The 23,905-nt window shown below is 37.9% G+C and overlaps 1 protein-coding gene across 5 annotated transcripts in view; it reads left to right on the forward strand.

Moving 5' to 3' along the window:
• Window positions 1–14,503, forward strand: part of SNX7 (sorting nexin 7) — a 32,581-nt gene extending 18,078 nt beyond the window's left edge. Inside the window, exons 8-11 of one of the 5 annotated variants that reach the window (XR_007507082.1) lie at window positions 3,875–4,027; window positions 12,214–12,435; window positions 13,645–13,726; window positions 13,973–14,499. Coding sequence is in view for 2 of the 5 variants with exons in the window: in XM_049809026.1 (XP_049664983.1) it covers window positions 3,875–4,027; window positions 12,214–12,294 (234 nt within the window). In the remaining 3 variants the exon portion in view is untranslated. The other 4 variants (XR_007507081.1, XR_007507083.1, XM_049809026.1 and 1 more) reach the window with 4 other exon arrangements.
• Window positions 14,504–23,905: the final 9,402 nt, after the last annotated feature.

Here is a 23,905-nt window from a genome sequence, read left to right on the forward strand (position 1 = left end):
TGTTCTCTAATTGAGTGACGGCTGTATCCTGAAGACTTTTTCTTAATTAGAAGTTGAAGGCTTTTCCTATTAATGATAGTTTGACTACAGAGAATGGTGTACTGCTATTTTTAACCATTCAAGTATCTTTTAACTGTTTCCTTAATCAGTTTTTTACTATGTTTTATTTTTTATTATGTGTTGAAATATTTTGCTGACATTTCTAACCAGACTGATTTCAGAATAAAAGGTAGTCATAACACAGGCACTGTTATTGGAATCAGTGTCAAACACTGAGTTTGGCTGTATTTGCATATTTCTATTCCTAAGCAGAACTCATGTAGCTTCTAATGATCTCATAGATGTCAGATTGAACTTGTCAGTGCAATCTAGTAGCCCGAAATTCTGCTGACAATGAGTGGCATGAGCTCTAATCTCATTTGAAGTACATTTCCACCATAGATAAGGAATCTCAGGCTCTCATTAGAGCTTATAAAAGGCTGTGAGATCTTTAGCATTGGTCACGGCAGACATTAAATGATTTAACAAACAGGAGGTTATACAGCAGGAGAATGCAAAACATCTCCAAGGTCAGTGCAGCTGAAATAGGCTGGAATCGCAAATTAAACCTTACAAGATGTCAGCCTCATTGGCTGGGAAAAAAATGTTTTCTTGAGTTGTGCTTTTGCCACCAGGCTTTTAGAAAGCTGCTTGTGGTGCTGCTAAAAAGCCAAACCCTTGTCTCCCACTCTAAAATTTAGTCCACAAAGGCAGTTGTTCAGAGTATGGAAGGTTTGAAGACTGTGATTTTGGATGCAGGCTCTGACAGAGATATTTGGGAGGACTTTGGTGTTCTCCTGCTTATCTAGACCTTTCTTACCTCCAGAGCTCTGGCTGTGAAGATGTTGGAGTGTGTAGCTCCATTGCTCCCATGCTCTGTTCTGAAGGCATACACAGCAATGCTAGTGCACCCCTCTGTGGTTTGGGAATTTTTAACAGTTTTGGTACTGCCACTAGTGCTAACAGTAATTCTGACAAAAGGTTGGTGTAATGTGCTCTGACAGAACTAGATAAGCATTAAATGTTAAGTTAAGGATTCTAGTGTTCAGGCTTGAAACTGAGTAGTAAAGAGATGAAATGGTGAATCTATCATATTCTGAATATATCTCATGTTTTAACTCCAGGCTAAAAAGGGTTAGTATCACCAAGCTGTAGGATTAATTCATGTAGCAGACAGAAATTCATGCTATTTTGCATAGTGAGATAGTGTAAAATGCTGTGTCATTTACCAGGTAATTTGGCTATTGAGCCAAGTCTCTTTGGCTACAGGTCGCACTGTTCACATCTGATAGTGCTCTGCCCTAGCAGTGTCTGGCTCCCACCTTCCTGTCCCGTGGTACGATGTCTGATTAGCACTGTGCTGTTGTTCTCTGGGGATCACTGATGTGAGTGTTAATTTATCACACTAGCTGCCTCAGTGTGATCAATGTAAGAAAATGGATTCAGAATCATATGTAGTTTGCCAGATAAATTGTAACAATTTACATCTTGTAAATGAGGAACACACTAGGTAGATGTTTTTGTTGAGACCAAGACATTCTTCTTTGATTTCTGCTGTCATGGCAGCTGAAGAGGGTGGCATTTATGTTTCTTTTCAATTGTGAAAAAGTAGATCTCAAACCTCTCTACTTGAGATGAAGTATGGCATAATGCTGTCTTTAGACCTTAAGTCCTTAAGTCCAACCCTTGCCTTGATACAACACACAGTTTCTTTTGGGCTTTAGAGGGTGATGTTTAAACCACATATCCAGGCAGGGATGTAGAACAGAGTCTGCCTGTTCACATCACATTGTGACTACACCATGGAAGAAATCTGTAGTTCCTAGAAAAGGCAAGACAAAAACAAACTGTAAAATAAATGTCTTAAAGGTATGAAGAATGAGATAAGGGGAAGCTGCTGCAGCCAGGAGTAAGTCAGAGAAGTTCTCTATGTGTGTAGCCTAGCTCATTCCCATATAGGGACTTTTTTCTTGCAAAAGCAGAAAATGGATTCAACTGCTTTTCCTACTCTAAATCATCTAAAAATATTCACTCTTCTCAGTATTCTGTGTGCATTCATTTTTGGTATTTGAAGGAAAGGCAATTAACTTAGAACGTGCCCAAGATACCAAATCCAGCTGCCTGTAATTACTTTAAAGGTAACATTACATTTAAACTTTGGATTAACCTTTTCGTACTGAATACAGTGTTGGTAGTTGAAATTACCCTTGTCCATAGTTTGATTACTGGTCTGGCTAGATAATTGAACTTGGTCTTTTAAGTAAAGTAGAAATAATACTTTGCATTTTGTTCTCGATTAATAACCAGTATTTCATTCACCTAGATGATGTGGCAAGGAAAATCAGTGTAGATAGAAATGAAGTCTAACTAAAAATGTTTATTCATCTGTGTATTGTGGAATGTGGAGAAAATCCATTCAGATGAAGTTTTCAGTTTTACTAGCTAAGAAGTTTTTTCCTACTTTAAAAGCTGCAAGATTCTAGTATGTCAAACAGAATTGGGATCCATGGTTGGTGAATTAAACACTGGACTCAGGTTCTGTTGACCATTTCAGGCAGCGCTGCTTGGTTCTTGTCTGATGGCGGCAGTACTGCTGGCTGTTACACTGGAACACTGTCCTTCCTGCATGGTTCAAGCTGGAGGCCATGCACCAAGACTTTCCACACCCTACTCTGAATTTTGACCTTTCGGCATTCTGCCATTAGTGTAAGCATTCCTTGAAAATCCTGGAAGTTAATCCTGGAATCCTGAAGTGCATATCAGTGAAAGCACCAGCTCTTCAGAGAGCAATAGGAGCTGTTCAACTTTACAGGGGTGTTATATGAGGAAAAAACAATTTGCCTGATAGAAGAACACAAGGAAGAAGAGGAAGGTGTATGGGACCTGAGCTGCAATGGAAACAATGCAAGATTAACTTTTCCTGTTTGATGTTCCTTATTGGTGGTGTTTCTGCCTGACTTCCCTCCTGCTGCAGACAGTCGCTGTGCAGTCCCAGCAGATGAATTTGCACTGTAGCTGCAGAAGATGTACCTTGTTCTGTGACGGGGTGCCAGCCAAAACTGACGTAGCTGATTAGTAAATGACAATAGGTAACAAAATTATTGAGAGGCCTAGAAGAGTCATTAAAGAGAGGGCCTCTGTCCACTTGCTCATTCCCATTAGCTGAAAAGTCACTTCATTGCATCTATGGTAATTAGAAGCAAATATTGTCTGTAGAGTAGCCCTCAAGGTTTTTGATCCTGGATTTCTGTGAAAGTGTCTTCTCTGCAGAAGTCCTTTGGTTTAATTTCTTTCTCTGCTTCTGTATTTCTCTCTCCCTCATATGGTCACACAGAGGTTAGTTCCACAAGACGGCAAGGTGACAGGCAAGAAATCAGAAAGTCTGTGCTTTTGATTTCTGCTGTCTTCTCCCCATTCTGGTTTCTCCTGAGGTTATCAAAGGTTCTGTCACGGTTTTCTCAGTTTTTCTTGCCAAATCTAATTTGTATAGTTGATTCTGCTTCAGTAAAGCCCTTTATATTTTCCTTTTTAGATGCATTACTGTCAAGTGCTAGTGATGAGATGCCAGAGTCTGTAACTTCTCAGTTAATAAAAACATCTTCAGCAACACTTTAATTCTGGTCTAGAATTTCTGTTACTAATATTTCAGAAATTGTACCGAGTTATTAATTAAGAATAAAATTTCAATTTATCTCTGGGGAATGATTTTCTGTGCTGTTACATACCAACCTTAGTTCTGCAGTTCTGTTTGTCTGCACTACAATCACTTGATTTCAATTACTTTTGACATGGTGACTTTACCAATTATTTTTTAATGTTTACAATTCATATTTAGTTCTCAGAAGAGATTGGGAAACTTGAAGACAAAGTCGAATGTGCCAATAATGCTCTGAAAGCGGATTGGGACAGGTGGAAGCAAAACATGCAGTGTGATATGAGATCAACATTCACTAATGTGGCTGAGAATAATCTCCGTTATTATGAAGAGGTAAAACACTTTCTTATAGCAATGTTATTTTTTTCATTGATTATTTCTGTGAAGTCCATGGGTTGTCTGTAAAGAGGAATTTTTGCATTTTAGTTCAAACCTGTGGTAACTTCAGAATCGGTTTTTGTGGGAAGAGGGAGGCAGTTATTCTTAATTTGACATGTTTCAAGCAAAACGTATTTTATTTGTGCCCAAGTGGTTGATCCTGAGTTCATCATCGACAGAGGGCACTCTTGTTATACGAACCACAACAATTTGGAACATATTTTTTGGTTCAACATCAGCTGCTATGTTTCAGTTTGGAAACCTTTTGCTGTAATTGCATGAAGAGGCCCTCTGGAAAGCTCAAAATTGTGTAAATGATCTTGTATGAGGAAAACATTTAAATGTGATTCAGGAAGTCCTCGTGATTTCTCTAAGAATTGTCTTTCATGAAATAATCAGACTTTACAAGGATAAAGAAGAACAATACAATTTTAAGGAGTCAATATGAAAAGCTTATTGCACTTCAAAAAAAATGCTGCAAGTGTATACAATTAATAAATTAAATCTTTTTATAATTGAAACTTACTTCTTCAGAAAGAAAGTGGTTCAAATTAGATTTTTATTTCCAACTCAAATGCCATGGTTAATATTCTTGGTAAGAGTTCCCTTTTACAAGAATATATACTAAGAAAGAGAACTTGAAAACATATAACTAAATATGTTAAGCATTCTGTGAAGTTTCTTCATGGGGAAAACGTTGTTGATTGAAGTGCACATTTTGAAAATATCCCAGATGTCTTTAATTTTTCTACAGAATTTCTCCTTATTTGGGGGAAAAAAAAATTGGAATACACTAAGCCATCTATTAATCATAAATAAATTATTTTCACAGATATATGTTGATCTCTGTAACTTCCAATCCTTAACTTTTTATGGATTCCCCGTTAGCCAATGACAGTGTCCTAATTTTACAAATCATATTGTTAAAACATAATTGAAAAGACAGAGCTCTTGATCATCAAGTCTAATTAATTAACATACAGGCTGTGAGATGCATGGACATTGACAATCTGTTGTTACATATTAAGATCAAAATATTTTCTGAAATCTGGCAGCAACTTTTGGCAACCTCTCACTTTTTCTTCAGTTACTGATGAGCTCTGACTTCTCTATCAGCAATACGTATGTTAAAATGATGCTAAATATATTGGAATATTTTGTTAATGAATGATTAGCTAAATTAAACCACAAAAATAATGCTTTGGTTCTTTTTGCTGTCTAGAAGTGCTTTTTGCTGAACTAGAATTTTAATTCAGAATACCAAAGCTCGTACTGTACATGAAATTACTATCATTAAGTCACAAACTGCAGAAAATGGTTCAGCTATCTCTGTAACTGCCAGTGGTTCTTCTTAAATAGCCTCTGGAATAATGGACAAATTGGTTTATAATGAGACATTATTCTTTGTTGATGCTTTTCATGAATATAGAAATCTGCATAAAATGTTTTTGCTGTTATATCTCAGTAGAGCTAGATTTTAGAAGAAAACCCACCTTATCTTACTGCAGCAGTTGCAATAACAGAAAACATTGTGCTAACGGTATTACTCCTTTTTTGTAAAGTGAGGGCTTACCATTTTTTTTCTGTTTTATCAGGAAATCATTACCTTAGTTCTGACATTCAAGATAATTTCATAAAATTGAGATTGGGAGTTTTGATCTAAAATATGCACGTTTATTTGAGACCTGTGGTTAATGTTGATGGTTAATTATTGGAGAGGTGATTACTGTCAGTGGCCCATACATTACAAGCTACAGGTATGTAATGTACTCCTGAAAACAGCAGAAAAAGAAGCCCTGCCATCTGCTTTCGCTGTTTGGAAGTGAAACTTCAAGAAGGGAATCTCAGAAGTCTGAGAATCAGAATATGATTTTTATGCTTTCAGTAGAAAACAAAATCCTCCCTAAAGATAATAGTTTGAGTCTCACTCATTAAACTCATGCACAAACACAGTGCCTGTTGCATTTTTCACTTGTTCAGTCATTACTTGCATCATTAACGTTCTCTCACATGTCCGAAGTTAAACTACATGTTCATGGTTTTGATGCACCATTTGATGCTTACTAAGTCTTTTCTTGCTGTAGCATCCCTCACCTTATTTCTTGCTTTTATTTTTTCCCAAAGCATGTTCTGTGCATGTTCCCAGGCACCATGGATGCCATGGATATGACTCAGTTGCCCAGCTCTTCTGTCCATCTTCTATGAGGAATCATCTGCTTTCTAACTTAGTCACTACCTGCTTCTCCTCCTTTCCACAGCTTTTTTTCTCCCCCCAGTTAAACTCCTATTCTTGACCCTTCACAAGCAGTGTCCCATTCCCTTCTCTACAGCAGTATTTCACTGTGCTCCTCATTATTCCCCAGACTTGCTGACTTAGTTTCCCAGGCACACAACCTAACCAGGAGTGATTCCTGTTAGTGGCCATTCTCTGCATCTCTTAAATTTCTGGGAACTACAGAGTAACAAGAGACAGACATCTCATGTTTTCTGGTGGCTTTTGCAGTAGAGAATCTAGACCTTCAGGACTGTATAAAACTAAAGCCAGTGTGATGAAGTACAACATAGCAGTATGTCAAGGTGCACTACAATTTCTAAAATGTTATTTCCTCTTTGTCACAATATGGGGAAAGAGTATAACCTTACCATGTTTGGATTTTTCCTTAATTTTAGTCGCCTAGGGATTCTGCTGTCAACTTGTCAAGCATCACTTCGCTAGCATAAGAGTATGTCTCCCTTAAGCTGCATTAATGTTCACATTACTTTGAAGTGTTACCTGTAATTATATTTCTCTGGATTTACTAATTCAGAACAAGTAGAGGTATTTCTGTAGCCTTCCAGTTTATTGACTATCTACATTTAATATACTTAAATAAGAAGTTTTCCTTTGTTTCTACAGCTGTGGAATCACCAATCTCTTTGTGTGTCTCAATGCTGTGGTAATAAAGACAGTAATTAAAGCCCAGTGTTGCAAATTTACAGGGTGCTCCTATTCAGGCCTATGAGAATGAAGGCTTTCCTGTAATAGTGTACAAGCTATGTTATAATACATTTAAACATAATGTCATTTAGTAGTCAAAAATTACCATGACTGACCAATCATTTGGTATTCCTGTAGCTGGTCTCAGGCATTCATAGAGTTCTCTACTTCCTTTTCTGTGCTTCTGGAAAAGAGTTGAATACATGCTTAAGTCTCTATTCCACAAAGGCTTAAAGCCAATAACATCCTGTATTCATAATGACTGTAAGTACATTGCTAAAACAGGGAGGATTTTCTGAAACAGTACGAAAAGGTTTTAATTTTAAAAAATTCAGAACTTTACTCCCATTGATTTGTTTGCCTTACAGAGAAAAGTTCTTGAATGAAGCATATGTTAAACACCGTACCATTTATTTTATTCCTTTCCCCCATGCCTTAGATGTGACGCTATTGTCTGAAATAGCACACCTTAGTCCAGAAGAGGTATCTCCCAACAGTTGAAACTGTCCACAGGGTGGAGCTTACAGCTGAGAAAGCTGATTGTCAGCAGGAGTATTTTCATTAAGTTGGATATAGATATTCTGCAGAGCCCTAAAGATGCACAATTACTAAAACCAAAACAAAATACAAAGTTATTGGCGGTGGTGGTATTATTTAGCTAACATGTCTGAAGTGTTCCTGGTACAAATTAGCAAAACCAAACCAGGCAGTGTTGAACTCTGGCTTCAAAGAGCAATAGCAATTAAACATTTACTCAGTTTTTCCTTTTGTTTTTCTCATGTGTTTATGATAGTCTCTAGAATATTAACAGCATCAGAGAAAAAGAAACACTTTAATTTTTCTCAGCAAAGAACTCTTTTAACCTATTCTATTCAGAAAAAACACTGGAATAAGTGGCTAGATTTTTCAGCCCGATCCAAAGTCTAGTTAGACATTATAAATGCAGCAAATATAGCAGAGTTTGCTTTTCCACTGTTCATGAGGCAATCTAGTAGATGCAGGAAGATTGGGGGCTTTTTCATAATGCAGAGTGATATTTAATTAGTTTTGGCATTGAAAGAACATGTTTTTTCATGTGCATGGATGAGCCTTTGTTTTAAAGCGTAGCCTCTAATTTTATTTTTCTCATGTCAGACTAATCCTGTTAAACCTTTGCAGCTTAATCAGATAAAAAGCTAAAGTTATCTTTGATATAGTGAGATTCTTGTTGGTATTGACACAGCTTACTCTTTTCCAAAAATATAAATAATTTCCTGATTTTCTTAACTATTTCAAGCAAAATTTAGTTTATTTCTGTGACCTACATTGTTGTACAGGCATAAAATTATCCAAAAGATTCTTTAGGGCAAAACAATACTCCTGCCCCATTACAGCAACTTCTCTCTAACTCCATAGCCCTTATGTACCTCTTTATCTAGTAAAAGCTGTAGAAAAATAGATGAGATTTGTTGTTTGCCCTAGAGGCCTCTGTAGTGATGCATTTGACCAGCCATTTGCTTGCGTAGCTAAAGGTTAGCTGCTTATGCATGTTGATCACGTCCTACCTTAGCAATGCCCGAGAATTTAGCTAACAAACTTCATGTGATTTTTCAAAAGCTCCCACATGGCTGAGCCAGTTTGTCTCTGTGAATGTCGCTTCAAAGCCAGGATCCATCTTTCAGCCCTCATTCACTGCAACCGTAAAAATTTCTTCTAAATACTTTTAGGGAGACTTCTTTTTTTTATAGTGGGAATCACTATTTCTACACACTCTAGTTTTTGTTTCCTTGCACCCAGAAACTATGAAAGTATTTTTTCTCTCTCTCTCAGACACACACAAGACCATTTTCAAATTCTACTTCAGAAAATGCCATCATAAATGATATTTTTAAGGTGTCAACCATGGAAAACAGGGAACTGGAACAGAAACACACATGGCATGTGACACACTGCTTCTATTATCATCCCTACTACACGTTCTATTTTTGTATCTCCTTTTTAGTTAGATATGCAATTGTACTATATGGAAAACTTTTTGCTGTTTTTTCTAAAAATGATGTTGTAGAATAGATGTGTGACCTGCAGTAGTAATCAGAATATTTTTGATAAAGTAGCCTTATTTAAGGTCTTGCTATTTCATTTTGTGTATTTAGGCTTTTTCATGTCTTCTGCCAGGATTTTACAAGTAATTGGATTATGAATTTCAATCCTATGCATGCACATTTAATTTCTTTTTTTTTGCCTTTCTCTCTTTGTGAAAGCTGGCTGATCCTCTATTTAGATCTCTGTTTTCAACATCCCAGGAGAATGAAGTAAAATCATTCTGTTATAACGTCAAAGTATACATCACTAACAAAATGTTGTTTATGCAGTTCATGCCTCACAATATAAAAAGCTTGAGCCTAAGGCACAGAGACCTAGTTTTGTTTTGGTACGGTTAATTATAAAACCTGTCAGCTTTAGCGGCACTGTGATGTCTGACAGTGAAATGAGCCACCATTGCTCTTACATTTTGGAAAATGTGTTTTGATTATATAAATGAGCATAAATGAAAAACTGAATAACTTGTGTAACTGAAAAAAATGGTTTGCGTCTTTGTCTGGAAAGACTTCAGTAGATTGTATCTATCTGGTTAAGCAACATATTGTAACCGCATTTTAACACGTGCAGTTTAGCTCAGTGTTGCAAAGATAATAGAAAGCCATTTTTACATTCCAGCCAGTGCTGATATATGTATTTTAATTCACATTATGAAAATTACAGAATGACAAAACATGGAGTTGCATGGTATGAATTAAACTGTGGTTCAGAAAAAAAAGTCAGTCATTGCGAACACAAGACTCTTCAAGAAACAGCAATCACTTCTTGTCCCATGCCTAGAAAAAGCCTAGGAAAACAGATGTGCCTTGCAGCTTTCTAGGATGGTAATCCAGGCTGGGCTCTAGCAAACAGAAATCTGAGTCTGAGCACCACAAGGAAACATACTGCTAGCAGCTGCCTCATTGACATTTTAAAACCAAGATGCCACTTTCCAGCTCAAGCATCTCAGACAGACTCAGCTGCCACAGTGTCACATGAAGTAGGGAGAATCGAATGATCAAACCTTAAAGGCTTTATACAAAAGGTCAAAAAGACCTTTTAAGTCAGAAATCAGTTTGCAGCACTTCTTGCAGATCACTGTTCATGCTAGCACTATTTTCACTCTTTCTTCCTGATTTTATATTTACCATTTCAAAATAACATTTCTCCAAGAAGTCCATGAACAAAACAGATTTCTACGTGACTCTTATACTGTTATTTCCTCTCTTTTCACAGTAATTCAAATCTTATATGTGCTCTGAACAGTAGCATAATGTTGTGTGCAAAAGCAGCAAAGTTAGTTGGGGATTTTGCCAGCAAGATCAGAGAAGAAAGATTGGGCCAGTAGATTCATGGTTTCCATAGTCTAGGGGACAAAATAAGAATAAGGGGAACGGTCTTCAACATGCCTGATAACAACCAGAAACCTATGCAGAAATAAGCTCCCGCATACTTTTTTCTTTGTGATCTCTTAGGTCAGTCGGCTGGTTTAACCTCTCTCATTATCTTGCAGATCCATGTCTTCTACTTTTTTATGTCTTCAGAGACATAATCACTGCTGACTTTTGTTTGCTTTGTCTTACTTTTGTCACCCATAATTTTATGTGTATCCCTGGTTCTGCATCCTTGTGTCATCATGGATTCCCCCAACTCCAGTCAATCTGTCTTCTTCATTTGCTCTTTGAGCTTATATTTCAACATTATTTGTGACTATCAGATGCTCCCACTCATCTGCTTGCACACAGATATGCAGTAACAGCAGGACCTGGGCTCTTTAATGTAATATGATTAAATCTACACATTTAATGGCAGACTTTGTAAGTCCTTCACTAGAAATGTCTAATAAGACAGACTTAGGTGGCTGTAAATACAAGCAGCATGAGTGCTAGCATATTTTCCATGTCTCCTAAGTAATGACAGATAGATGCTAGATATTTCATTGTATCTGGGCATAGCAAATTACTGTGGCTTGAACAACTCATGGCCAAAGTTTTCACTTAGGAAATGATGCTGTTTTCAGGGTGCTGATTTAATTTAAAGTTCAGATAAATGGAGTATGCTGTCTAGGTTTTAGTATTAAAGAAGGTATTTCCTGAGAAATTTCAGAAGACATTTATTGTGAATAATTCAGATTCTTCATGAAAAAGACTATATACAGTAAGTAGTAAATAAGCTGCACTGTCAAGAGCAATAGGTATAAGTCAAAATTCTATTAGAACATTTCCATTCCAAGGGTTTTTTTCAATAGCATCAAGACAATAAAATTATTGCATGAATTTGCCTGCCCTGTTCTAATGACAGACTTGAAATAGTATGAACCTGGTACTTTGGGTTAACATGCACCAGGCTTACCTAGTGATAACCTTGCCATGACTCTCAAAAGTAATCTATGATTTCTAATGGTTTGCCAAGCTGCCAACATTCATTTAAGCCAAACTGAACCCAAGTAATCTGGGGATTTTTTTTTTTTTTTCTTTTCATTTTACTGCCTACAGTATTGGTGCTTCAAATAAAAAAACAATAGTTTGTACAATTATAAATACATTTTTCCATGAGAAGAGAAATGCCACTTGTTCTAAGGATGACAATTTCTCCACCTCCTCACCTCCTCCCTTTCTGGTCCCATTTCTTTCCCATTACTCAGAGGAAAAATGAATTCTCTGTGTATTTAGAAAAAAACTGTTTTAATTTAACTTGGAAAGAAAATTGGGTATCCAGTAGGGATCCACAGAGATTACAAGGGAACTGTGCCTGACAGTGTGCTTTCTATTTGGAAGAGATCTTTGCCAATAACTAAAGGGAGAGATTAAAGAAGAGCATAATTAATGTTAGCATCTTCCATGCTAACAGATACAATTACAATGCTCATACTATGCACTTGTCATTATGTAAAAGTGACCTTTACAGCTCACTCAGAATGTTGGCTAACATTTTGCCTATCACTGAGCTGCCTAGGAAACCATATTTTGCTCTTACCATAGCCCCACAAAAGCAGCTTGTGACAATGTGTATGTATTCTGCTATTTTTTTTCTTCTTTTTCTCCTTGGCTACCAGTTTTACAGAAATCTATCTGCTATATTCATATGTATCTGTTGTTTTTTTAAGTGCCTTGCTACATGGGAGTCCTTCCTAGCATCTCAGACAGTGGATCTTCACGTGGAAGAAGATTCTGAAGATAAGCCTTGACTAATTATCTCTGCTCAATCTCTGCCTTTTCCATGCAGTTTCTCCCAACCAAAGAAGTGCTTTATACAAGATCAGATTCATTATTAAATTTAACTGTTAAAAATCAGTGAAATGCAGGAAACCAGCTTATTGAAAACTCAGGTATTCTAGTCCTGAAATACATTTTGGAACATGTTATATATTGCTTTATATTGCTTAGCTGTGATTTTACATATTTTTATGCAAGTGTCTGCATACAATTGTTTTCATAAATATTGCATAATTTGGATATAAAGTATTTTAAATATGTAAAAATAGCTCCATTTTAATAAAAAGTTTAATAAGGAAAGCTTGTCTTCATTCTGTATCCTAGTCTTTAAGAAGTATTTTAGTATTTCAGCGTGCTTGTTATTTTCTCTTTGTTGAGTAATTTCCTGTACTTGTAAAATTACCTAGCATAGTCTTCAAGGAGCTCTTTAGGATTATTCTAATAGATTGTGCTAGTCACCCAATAGCAATGTGGTACGGAAAGATATCGAACATGTTCTGTGAGATTAATGCTGCTTTAAAGTACTGTTAATTCAGTTTTCAGTTTACAGTATTTACGTGTCTATTAACATCTTCAATTTGACGTTTTTTTAAAGGATAAAGAAAAAACTGACAGTTCATGAAAGGGACTGTTCCAGCAATGATACAATGTTAGTTGCAGCACTGATCGTGCCAAAACAAGAGCTTCCATTTGGAGTTTGCAGGATCAAACCTTCTACTCCCATGGCTGACCCTCCTGTAATCCTTAATTTCGTCTCTCTTTGGATATAGCTAGTGTGGAAAAGAAAGGGATAAGAAAGGAAAAGAGAGTTTTGCATTAAAATGATTAGCTGATTCACTCATGCAATATGCATTTAAGTGTTCCAGTCATTGAATTATTCCACCCAAAAGGTCTGTCAGTCTGCACGTCTAATTCCTGCAGTTGTTATCCCTGGTAGTTAAGGTCTGAGCAAGCCTAAGTCTGGAATATGGAAAGAATGAGGTGCAGGAATTGCAGACAGCCTAACTGCAGCTTTGGCCTTGCAGAACAACAGGGCTTCAGCCATCACCTTCACCTTCTGCAGTGGTATTTTGTGAGCTTGCTCTTGTCAGTCACCTAATGGCTGTGGGGAGTTAGTTCCTGAGCACACAGCTGCACTTGGGTGGCTATGGACCTGTCCAAGCCAGACAAATCATTTTGTGGCTTTCATATTAAGAAATTTAGATTGCAAGTGAAACCTGGAATACCAGCACAGCCTTTTCAGCAATGCAAGGAAGATTACGCTCATGCTGTCCCCACAAAGTATTGATGAAAGATCAGCTCTATTTATTTTTTTTTTTCAGCTATAAAATAACAGTTAAGATGCTTCTGAAATACTGCAGGAAGCATGCATCTCTCCCACCTTGGACAATTTACAGACGAGAGGTGAGTCCATGTTAGGAGGAAGGCGGTGTGGTGCCGAAGAGCTGTGCCACACAGCATTTTGTCCAGCAGTGCTGGTAGTGGATGCTTGCAGGAGGCATGGAAGAATAATGTGGCTGGACTATGCTCTTTTCCCTTTGTATCCTTCCCTGATTTTTTTTTAACATCAGAGCTTCTACCAATGTGCTTAATAGCCCTTAATGCCTTTCCCTGTGCTTTATTTTCTTTTTTTTCTATCTAAACTTTTAGTAATTACCATGCTGAATATCACTGGATTCCACAATTTAATTTGCAGGAAAAAGCAATTCATTTGGGGATTTCCTAAGCCAGCTACCCAATAATTTCAGGTAATGCCCTCTATCTCTTAAATTGTGAGAAGAGATGAACAATTGTTTCCTATTTGTCTTCCCTGTGCCACTCAAGAATTTACAAAGATCTAGTGTGCCTTCCAAGCACCATCTCTTTCCCCAAAGGAAAAGCTGGAGCTTAATATCATCTTGTACAAAAGGCATTTCACATCTGTGCTCATTGTTATTGCTTTTCTCTGTATTTTCTAGTTCTGCTGCAACGGGTGTTCAAAATGCAAGCACACCAGAAATGTACATGTTGTCATAATTAAGCTTTGATTTTTTCATCATTCTTTCCTGCTAATTCCAAATTTATTTTTTAAAGTACCACCACTGAATGCTGAGCTGCCATTCCATAGTACTGTCCACTATTCTGAAAGTTACTAAATAATTTAATTTCTATCAGCTTATGTATATAAGAGAATGGCTTTTCCCCAGTGAGCATTAATTTGCATTTTTTAATACTCAATTTTGCCTGCTGTTTTTAGCTCCTAATCTCACAATAGTGTATGAGCCTATAAACAGGATTCCAACAGGATAGACAGCAGTTGCACTGAATACCAGATAAATGAAAGTTCAAGAAATTGAGCTTGAAAAGGCTTACCTAGAAGGATATGAATGTTTAAGTGTAACCAAAAATTAAATACCATGCCTCTAATTTAGGCTCCTCTAAGAAAAAGTAATGTCTGGTTAGCTGAGATGAGGAATGCCAATGTGTGTTGCATTGATTTTACCTGTATGTTCTGCCAGAGCAGAAAGCTGCTCTCTGAGGTGTTTGGAAATCAGAAGCACCATTGGAGATTATGCGTCCTTGGTAAAAATGTGGGATGCAGTTCATTATGTTCATGATTTGTTTTTAATTTCTTTTCCTCTTTAGCTAGGCCATAACTTATAGGAGCAAAGACTTTAGTAATCAGTTATAAAGCGGCTTTCTTGTCATCATGTTGTTATTTTCTGATTTTATAGTAGCACTATCATCATGCAAACCCAAGTTCTAGTCTTAAGTACAATCAAACATTGTCCTTTGGGTCGTGCAAATACTTCTGAAACTTAAAATTTTAGAAAGTCCATTGTGTATTTAGACCTATTTCCAAAGATTTTTCTTTTATGGAGTCTCACCTTCCTTAGGCTAATGCTTAGAAAGTGCTTAAATTATTTGATTACTCGAAATCAATCTGCCTATTCTTACTGGATTTTCTTTCTGCTGTTTTCAGGTAGCTTTGTACAGCTTGTTAGAGCCCAACCACTTTAAATAATTTCTGAAGTGCTAGAAGTCTGACTAGGAATTCAACTTTCAATTGCTTACAGCTAAGAGCATCTGTCTGGAGGCCTTGACTTCCTTCTGCAGGTTTGCAGACTGAAATTAATTAAACACTTGAAAAGCAAATCTGATCTTCAAGAAAAGAAACCAGTATAAAAATGGTGTGATGTTTCAGTGTCTGTCTGCAGAGAGCATGAAACAACAGCTCTGAGTGGTAGAAAGTTTCCCATCTAGTTCTGTATGGTTTTTGTTCTCAAATTTATGTGAGGTTATTTTAAAAACATTAGTGGTTTTTTGTAAAATAGAAAATTCAAACTGCACCTGCAGTTTCCTAGCTAGATAATCACCACCTGTAGAATACAGAACTGGCACAGCTTATCAGCTTCCTCATGCAGCCAGAGAAAATGTGACCAAGTGTGTTTTCTTGGCCCAACAGCTCCATTTTTCAGAGTGATGCCCTTTCTGCCCAGCATCGGAGACAGGACCATTGGCAGGTAGTTGCGAGTTGCTGGTCAAACACTTTCAGAGTGTCCATTACAGCATTCTGAATTTCTGGACAGATACTTGGAAAGCACAAGTCAAATAAATATTTAAAAGAAAAAAAAGAGGCCTCCTTTTTCTCAGAGTTCAGTGTGCAAACCCCAGCTCCTGGCTAACCACAACCAGCTTCCTCAGACAGTACTGTGATTGCACAGTTTGGGGGGGCTGCAAGGTTTAGCCATCGTGGTCTGCGTCTTGACCATAAAGAGGAAATAATTCCAAGACAGAAGAAAATATCAGTTGTTGAGAACGTGCTGCCTCTTTATATGTTAGTGGTTCATACCTAGGGCCTGTAAACAATGCATTTCTCTTTGGTTAGACTGAAAACACATACAAAGACAAGAACAAAAAGCTTCTCAGCTACCTAAAGGGGGAGCTGTCACCAGTGCAAATGGCTGGTAATAAAAGTAAAACAGAGATGGCTTGTATGCGTAAGACATCAGTGGGTCTAAGCACTGAATGATTTTAAATAGTTTCCTAGTGCAGATGCCATCGCTTGACAAGTGATCTGTGGCAAGACATGCGTCCAAAGAAAAAAGGAAATAAATTTGAGCATAAAGAGCGAGCTGCTGGCCTCTGCTGCTGTCAGCCTGCATCCAAAACAGTGACTTTTCAAATAGATTTAGGCTTTATATATTGAAATTCTTTCATTTGCCTGATAGCTATGGGCAGGATTTCACTGATAGCGTCACTAAAATAAGGATAATGCTGGCATAAATTATTCATGAAACCAACCTCCCAGCAGGAGCTTTGCAGGCCAGGAGGAATATCAAGGGGTTTTCTTTCATATGCCCAAATCACACTTTAATATTACAATTCAGCACTGCCCACTATATTGCACAAACAGTCCCTTGCAGCTTTGTGAAGAATGGATGAGGGCAGAGGTGTATATAAAAGGCGCCTCTGATAAGTTCTAAGTTTACTCAAAGAAAATGGCTAAATAAACCTTTTCTGACAAATGGAGGAGTTCCTACCTGCTAGCTGGTGGGGCTGACTCAAATGACTAGAGGATCAAATTGTACAGCCTTAGCAGATAGCACCTGGACAGCAAAATGTTCATAAAGCACTGCACAGCTTTGAAGCTTCTACTGTGTGAACCAGCTATGAACTGTTGATTGGCTTTCTGTTACCTTGACTCTTTGCCATCAGTGTGGAGAGAGAAAAGCCTTATCCCACAGAGGCAGCTTATTGAAAAGAGAGTGATTAAAAGAAATGTTGGTCAATAAACTGAACCTTAAACTCCTTCAGGAAACCTACTGTGTTGCTTTTCCAAGCTGCACCAATGTTTGGGTGCAGCCCCACTGTTGGCAGTGGCTCTGCCTTGCTGGGAAGAACAGAGTAGCAACAGCTCATCCAAACCTGAAAGGGACAGCACTGGCAAGTGGCAAACTTTCAGTGGATTTGGGAGGTTTTGGGGACCTGAAAAGTGAAGGTACATCCTGTTTTAGGTAAGATACACAATTAAAAAAATGCAGAAGTGTAAAAGGATGTCCTTGTTTAAAATATAATCGAAAAATTATCAAAAAACATTGTATTAGTTTTCCTACAGGCAAAAAGCCACACTTTGAGGTTTAAAATTTTTGATCTAGACTGTGGCATGACACTAAGTTTTCAGCAGGAATAATTCCTTTGATAATTGTATTGTTTAGAAGGTTAGTTAAGGAGTAAGCATTATTATGTCTGCATTAATAATTAACCAAGAGCTGCCAGTAAGCCATTAACTGTCAATGCCAAACTAAGAAACTTCCTTGTAATCAAGGCAACATTGATTATGTGGTGTGGGGAAGATTCACTGTTCTTTAAGTAATTGTTATAACACTATGTCAGCTTAAAGAGCAACTGAATTGCTTTTTTGAATTAACTTCTTTAATCAAAAAATAGAATCATAGAATCATTTACGTTGGAAAAGACCTTCAAGATCATTGAGTCCAACCATCAACCATTCCCACTAAACCATGTCCTGAAGTGCCTTGTCTACGTGCTTTTTGAATACCTCCAGGGATGGTGACTCAACCACTTCCCTGGGCAGTCTGTTCCAATGTCAGACAACCGTCCTGGTAAAGAAAATTTTCCTAATATCCAACCTAAATCTCCCTTGCCGCAACTTGAGGCCATTTCCTCTCATCCTGTCTCCAGCCACTTGACAGAAGAGACCAGCACCCACCTCACTACAACCCCCCTTCAGGTAGTTGTAGAGAGCGATAAGGTCTCTCCTCAGACTCCTTTTCTCCAGACTAAACAGCCCCAGTTCCCTCAGCCACTCCTCATGAGACTTGTGCTCCAGGCCCCTCACCAACTTGGTTGCCCTTCTCTGGACACGCTCCAGCACCTCAATGTCTTTCCTGTAGTGAGGGGCCCAAAACTGAACACCGTACTCGAGGTGCGGCCTCACCAGTGCCAATTACAGGGGAACAACTACCTCCCTGCTCCTGCTGGCCACACTATTTCTGATACAGGCCACGATGCCGTTGGCCTTCTTGGCCACCTGGGCACACTGCTGGCTCATATCCAGCCGGCTGTCAACCAGCACCCCCAGGTCTTTCTCTGCTGGGCAGCTCTCCAGCCACTCTGCCCCAAGCCTGCAGCACTGCATGGGGTTGCTGTAACCCAAGTGCAGGACCTGGCACTTGGCCTTGTTGAACCTCATACAAATGGCCTCGGCCCATGGATCCAGCCTGTCCAGATCCCTCTGTAGAGCCTCCCTACCCTCAAGGAGATCGACCCTGCCTCCCAACTTGGTGTCATCTACAAACTTGCTGAGGGTGCACTCGATCCCCTCATCCAGATCATTGATAAAGATATTAAACAGAACTGGCGCCAATACTGAGACCTGGGGAACACCACTTGTGACCCACTGCCAACTGGATTTAACTACATTCACCACAACCCTCTGGGCTCGTCCATCCAGCCAGTTTTTTACCCAGTGAAGAGTACAATACGTGGTTGCAATGTTATAATGTGATTATTTTTTTTAACAAAAGTAAAGCATCTTACCAGGCTCTTTTGCAAATGAAAAGAAATAAGATGTTTATTTTTTTATTTGTACTCTGGAATTACATTCATTTAAATAATAAATTAAGCTTTCACTAGGAGTTAAAAAAAATAGTAAAATGAGAGCTGAGCAAGAAGCTCCATATGTGTACAACTATCACAAAGCTCCTTACTTCAAAGCGGAGAACTGTTTTTTCACTCAGGTGCTGCATTATTTGGCTGTTGTCTTACAAGACAAAGCCAGAGCTGCCCTGAACATCAGCACCTCCTGCCCAGGAGCCCATAAGGGTTGCTTAAGCCCCACAAAGCTGGCAGTGAGCCCTTAGGACTGGCAGGGACTACCTAAATGAGCAGCAGCTCACTGAAGTTTCAGAATCGCTAATGCTTTTTCATGTCTTTTTACTGCTTGATACTTCAATATACCCAAGAGTCCCAAGTTTCTGTCTAATAAAAGCAAAAGAGGGAAGTTCATGAGGGTCCTTTCAACCTAAAACGTATTCTATGAGTCTATGAAATAGAGAGAAAATTGAGAGTAATTCTATGAAGAGAAAAACTATTACAGGAATTTAGTACATCCTCTCCTACTTTTGTCCACCATCAATACTTTTTGCGATAAACAAAAAAACCTGGCAGATAGATACTCTACTGATATAAAAGCAAAGCTAAAGCAAGGTTAGATAAAGATTTTTAATTAGGTTTGAGAGAAAATTATCTAGGTGAGACTAGCTCTTCGGAGACTACGTGTTCATTCACTGACAGGACAGTACAAATTTTATAAGCAAATTAATTGTGACAAGATAGTAAAGGAAGTTGTTCAATATTTATTGGTGCCTTCCAGCATGTTGCTTTATTCATTAACATACTTTGTTACCATCTCATTGTGGGGAAGAAAAATAATGGAGAAATATAAAAGGGAAGGAGAAACAGCAGAAAAAGCAATTGATTTATAATCTACTGTGATGATGATTGTGCACTATTGTTAAAAGAATTTAAAAATACTATACAAAAACAGTTGTGCCTCATTTTGTCACATATGGGTACAGCAAATGAAGAAATACACTTCTGCTGAAGACCGAACCTAGAACCTTGTTTTTCTATTAGCCTTTTCTTCATTTCTGAGGTTTTTTGCTGAAGCAGAGAGACTCTCAGTACAGACCAGCATCAGCCCTATCTAGAATATCTAATACAGAAAGGCAGTATGGGGTCAAACCAGCAAGTCTTAGCCAGCTTCTTTTAACCAAGGTAAAAAAAAAAGCCATGCCCTATCTGTCTAAAATGTAGAAATGACAACAGAAAATATTCCTTAATTTTTTGAATTTTTTTTTTTTTCCATAAGAGCTGCAAAGCCACTTCCCACAGGTCCCACACTGATTCCTCCTCACCTGCTGAGCACCTCACCCAGGTTTAAGAAGGGCTTTTACAGCCACATTAGGACAGGGTACACAGTCCCCTGACAGAGGAGCTGGTGAAGAGCAGGGCATGGAGAGCTGGGAGCCAGGGAAAAGTAACCACAGTTTTCTTGGCCCCAGTGCTGCCCCAGTGCTGAGAGAGATGCTGAGGAGCAAAAGGAGCTACTGTACTTTGACTCAATCCTCAGATTCTGGGAGCAGTACAAAGATAACTGTCACCTGTCACTTGGGTTACAGTCTATACATTGATTTCAGAATATAGAAGAGCAAAAAATAGTATGGAAGGAAAAAAATACTTTGGATACAATTAGAAGGACATTTGCTTTCATGATTTAAATTATATCTAGCTTAGTTTTTAACGCTTAACTCAAAATGTTCCTGTTCCTACTTTATATGGCTTGCTACCTACACCAAATATGTGTTGCATCTGAAGTTTGTAGGGGCTGCTATAGGTATTCTGGCTTCACTGCTCAGAAAGTCATTGTCTGCAACTTGACAAAGGTGATCAGCGTTATTGCTAAGGGCGTTCATCCGCCCTTAGAAGCATTTGTCTTACAGATGACCTTTATGGAAAACAATATTATTTCCTATCTGCTTTATAATATGTCATCTCATTTATCAAAAGTACTGTGAAGATTTTCCTTGGGAGTCCCTCTCCAATAACACAGATCCAGATGTTAGATTGTTCTAATTCATTATTTGTGGTACAGCTATTTTATAGCAAGGATGTAGGAACACGTATAATTCCACAAAATAGCCAGCACAGTGTCACATGGCATGGCTGTGTGCCCATAAAACTGGCAGCTGATGTACAGCTCACGTGTGTGTGGAGAGCTGCTTAGTGCAAGGAACATTTCAGTATTAATTTTAGTTTTTCAAAAATCTGAGATCAGTTCAGATCAGAATTGAGTTCTCTGAGTAATTCTAACCATGCAAATGTATTTATATGGTGCCTCTTGTTTTTTGGTCTGTTCATTCATTCTGGGATACTTGAATATTGCCGATTTGATTGCTGACCACCCCATCATTATGCTGTGATCCAGAATCCATGGAAATGAATGAAAAGACCAAAGACTGTGTTCAGCTGTTCTAATACAAAGTCTCCCAATTAAGCAACATTCAAATTATTAATAGTATTTGGGGAAAATTTGCTCACTAAAAAGAAACTGGAGCAGAAAAATATAGTCAGTATCAGACTTTACTCTTATATCTGATAGTGACCACAGTGTTTCTGCCGTTTGTTTCTAAAAGGTTAGGGGGTAATTTTTTGTTGTTGTTGGGTTGTTGTTTGTTTTTTTTTTTTTTTTTTGGGGGGGGGGGGCAGGCATTTTTCCATTGTCTCATCTTAAGTATCTCAGCTGCCGGCAGCAGCAACATGTGTTTAGAAAGGAAGCAATAAAGCCTTAATTATAGGGCAGTGTAACAGCTACAAAGGCATATTCTACTGGTACATGTTCTTCAGAAGGATGTAATCAATTCACACTGTTTTTGAATGATGTTTCACATTGTGATCTTGTAAACAGATCTTAAAATAGCCAGTTTATAAAGAAAGCTAAATGTCTATAATTAGGAGAGGTTTTCCTTTTTCCAGATTAACCCTAAAAGAAAAGTGGGAGGATGGAGGTACAGCAGCTTTGATTTTGAACCCCCTACTGAAGTAAAAGAATGCTAATAATTTGAAAGTTGGTTTTGTTTTGGTTTTTTTAAGAAAAATGTACAGCCATTAAACAACATACACAACAACTAAATGTGGTGTGTCAGAGATGAACTTAAAGTGGTGTTTCTGTAATGCTGAATCACCATGAATTAGTTCAGATAGTTTTTGATTTCAGTACAAAACAAGAAAACAGAGTTGACAGAATTCAGCATTTTCAGAATTTGTTTTGTACCATATCATTTAACGAGTGGCCGGTGGCTTCTGCTCCACACCGTGATGGTGAGGTCCTGATGAAAGCTCAAATCTCTTGTGAATTGAATTGTAATCTTGGGTTTTAAACATGCCACCAACTGAGGCTGGTAATGTACCATCCAGGAAAAAACTAAACTAATGTTTCATTTCAGCAGATTTTGAGAACAGCTGCCAACCCCTTGCCATGGAGATGGACCTATAGTATATCTGGAGCACATTTCATCCTTTGGGGCTAACTTTGAAGAAGCTGGGATTAATGGATAAATCATAGTTATAACAGCTCTATCTATAGCCTTGAGTTACGGTGTCATAAGAAAGAAGGGCCTAATATAAATGCAAGGCAATAAATGTTGCTTAGTGAAAAAAGCACATTTTAAAGGATCCTGTAGCTGGGTAAAGTCCAAGGGAGTTACACCAGCCTTCTGGTCAGCCCTTTTGCAGAGACATGGCCACTGAATGCAGGGGCTGAACGTTTGTGAGTGTGGAACAGCTCTGCCCACAAGCCAAAGTGGCAGGAAGATGCTGTTGAACCAACTTTTTGTTGCTAAGGCATAGCTCGGTTTTGGACTGTAGTCCCTCTCTCCTTTGCCACTTGCCAGCAAAACTGAGCACAGCTGTCATAAAGCTGGTCAACAAGCTTAGAGTTTCTGTATTTTCTACATATGAGTGTCATTTTCTGAAGCAAGACCTTATCTGGGTCTCCCATGTCACAAAACTTCCGATGAGGATCCCTGTCTGTCTTATCATTTCTTTGCAAGGACGAGTTCATAAGTATGTTGATGACCAGGGAAAGAAGTTTACAGTATAAATTATTGTTCTCAAGTGAATAGAACCAAAAATATTAGAATAAACTATAAATTGCTTTTACCTAATCTCATGAAGTTGCTTAGGACACAGTGATATCCCCCCCTGTGGCAGAGGGCAAGAAAAGCTTCTCACTGTTCTAAGTCTTTGACAATATACATAGTAGGAGGGAGAAAGTCTGTCAACCCTCTTGGCCTTTTCCATTTCTTAAGTTTTATCATGTAGTTCTGCAGCATATGGGTATAGCTAATTACATTTTCTGAGCAGATGTGCAAAAGATGGATTGATATGCCAAGGCTGGTAAATGTCCAATGAGGAAGAGACTAGTGTGTCCATGACAGATTTTGTAAATAAGACTTTTATGGAAATTACGAATGTAAATTATTTCATTTTAATATGTTATTCCTGAGGTTAAAAGAAGCCCAAGTCCATTATCAATGGGAAAAAAATGTGTAATATGTCTCCATTTCTACTTTTAGAAAAATTAGTTTTTTCAAAATCTGTTTGGAATGTGTTAGCTTTTTTTTTACCTGTTTCCTCTCTTCTCTCCCATTTTCTACTTACTGTTGAAAAGGAAGATAAATAGGAAAGGATTTGGAAGGAAAGAAAAAGGTTAATGCCCTCTCACACAAGATTAAAAAAAATATTAATTTTTCAAATGTTAAAATGAAGAGTCAACTGATAAGACTAGTGAGAATCTGTACACACTACAGCTGAGCAAAACAGCAAACAAGGAATTAATGATGTTGTTACTTGAGGCAGTATGTCAGAGCACATTTGACTGACCACTCAGAAGTGCTTAATGGCACAGCAGCTAATGCTGCTAAATGTGCCTAACCAAAGCACAATAGAAGCCTTATGGATTCTGTCCTTAAAAGGATACAATCCTATTGTCCTAATTCAATATAAAGCTGGTGAGAA

The sequence above is a fragment of the Accipiter gentilis genome, chromosome 8 (assembly GCF_929443795.1).
Source record: "Accipiter gentilis chromosome 8, bAccGen1.1, whole genome shotgun sequence".
Taxonomy (NCBI): domain Eukaryota; kingdom Metazoa; phylum Chordata; class Aves; order Accipitriformes; family Accipitridae; genus Astur; species Astur gentilis.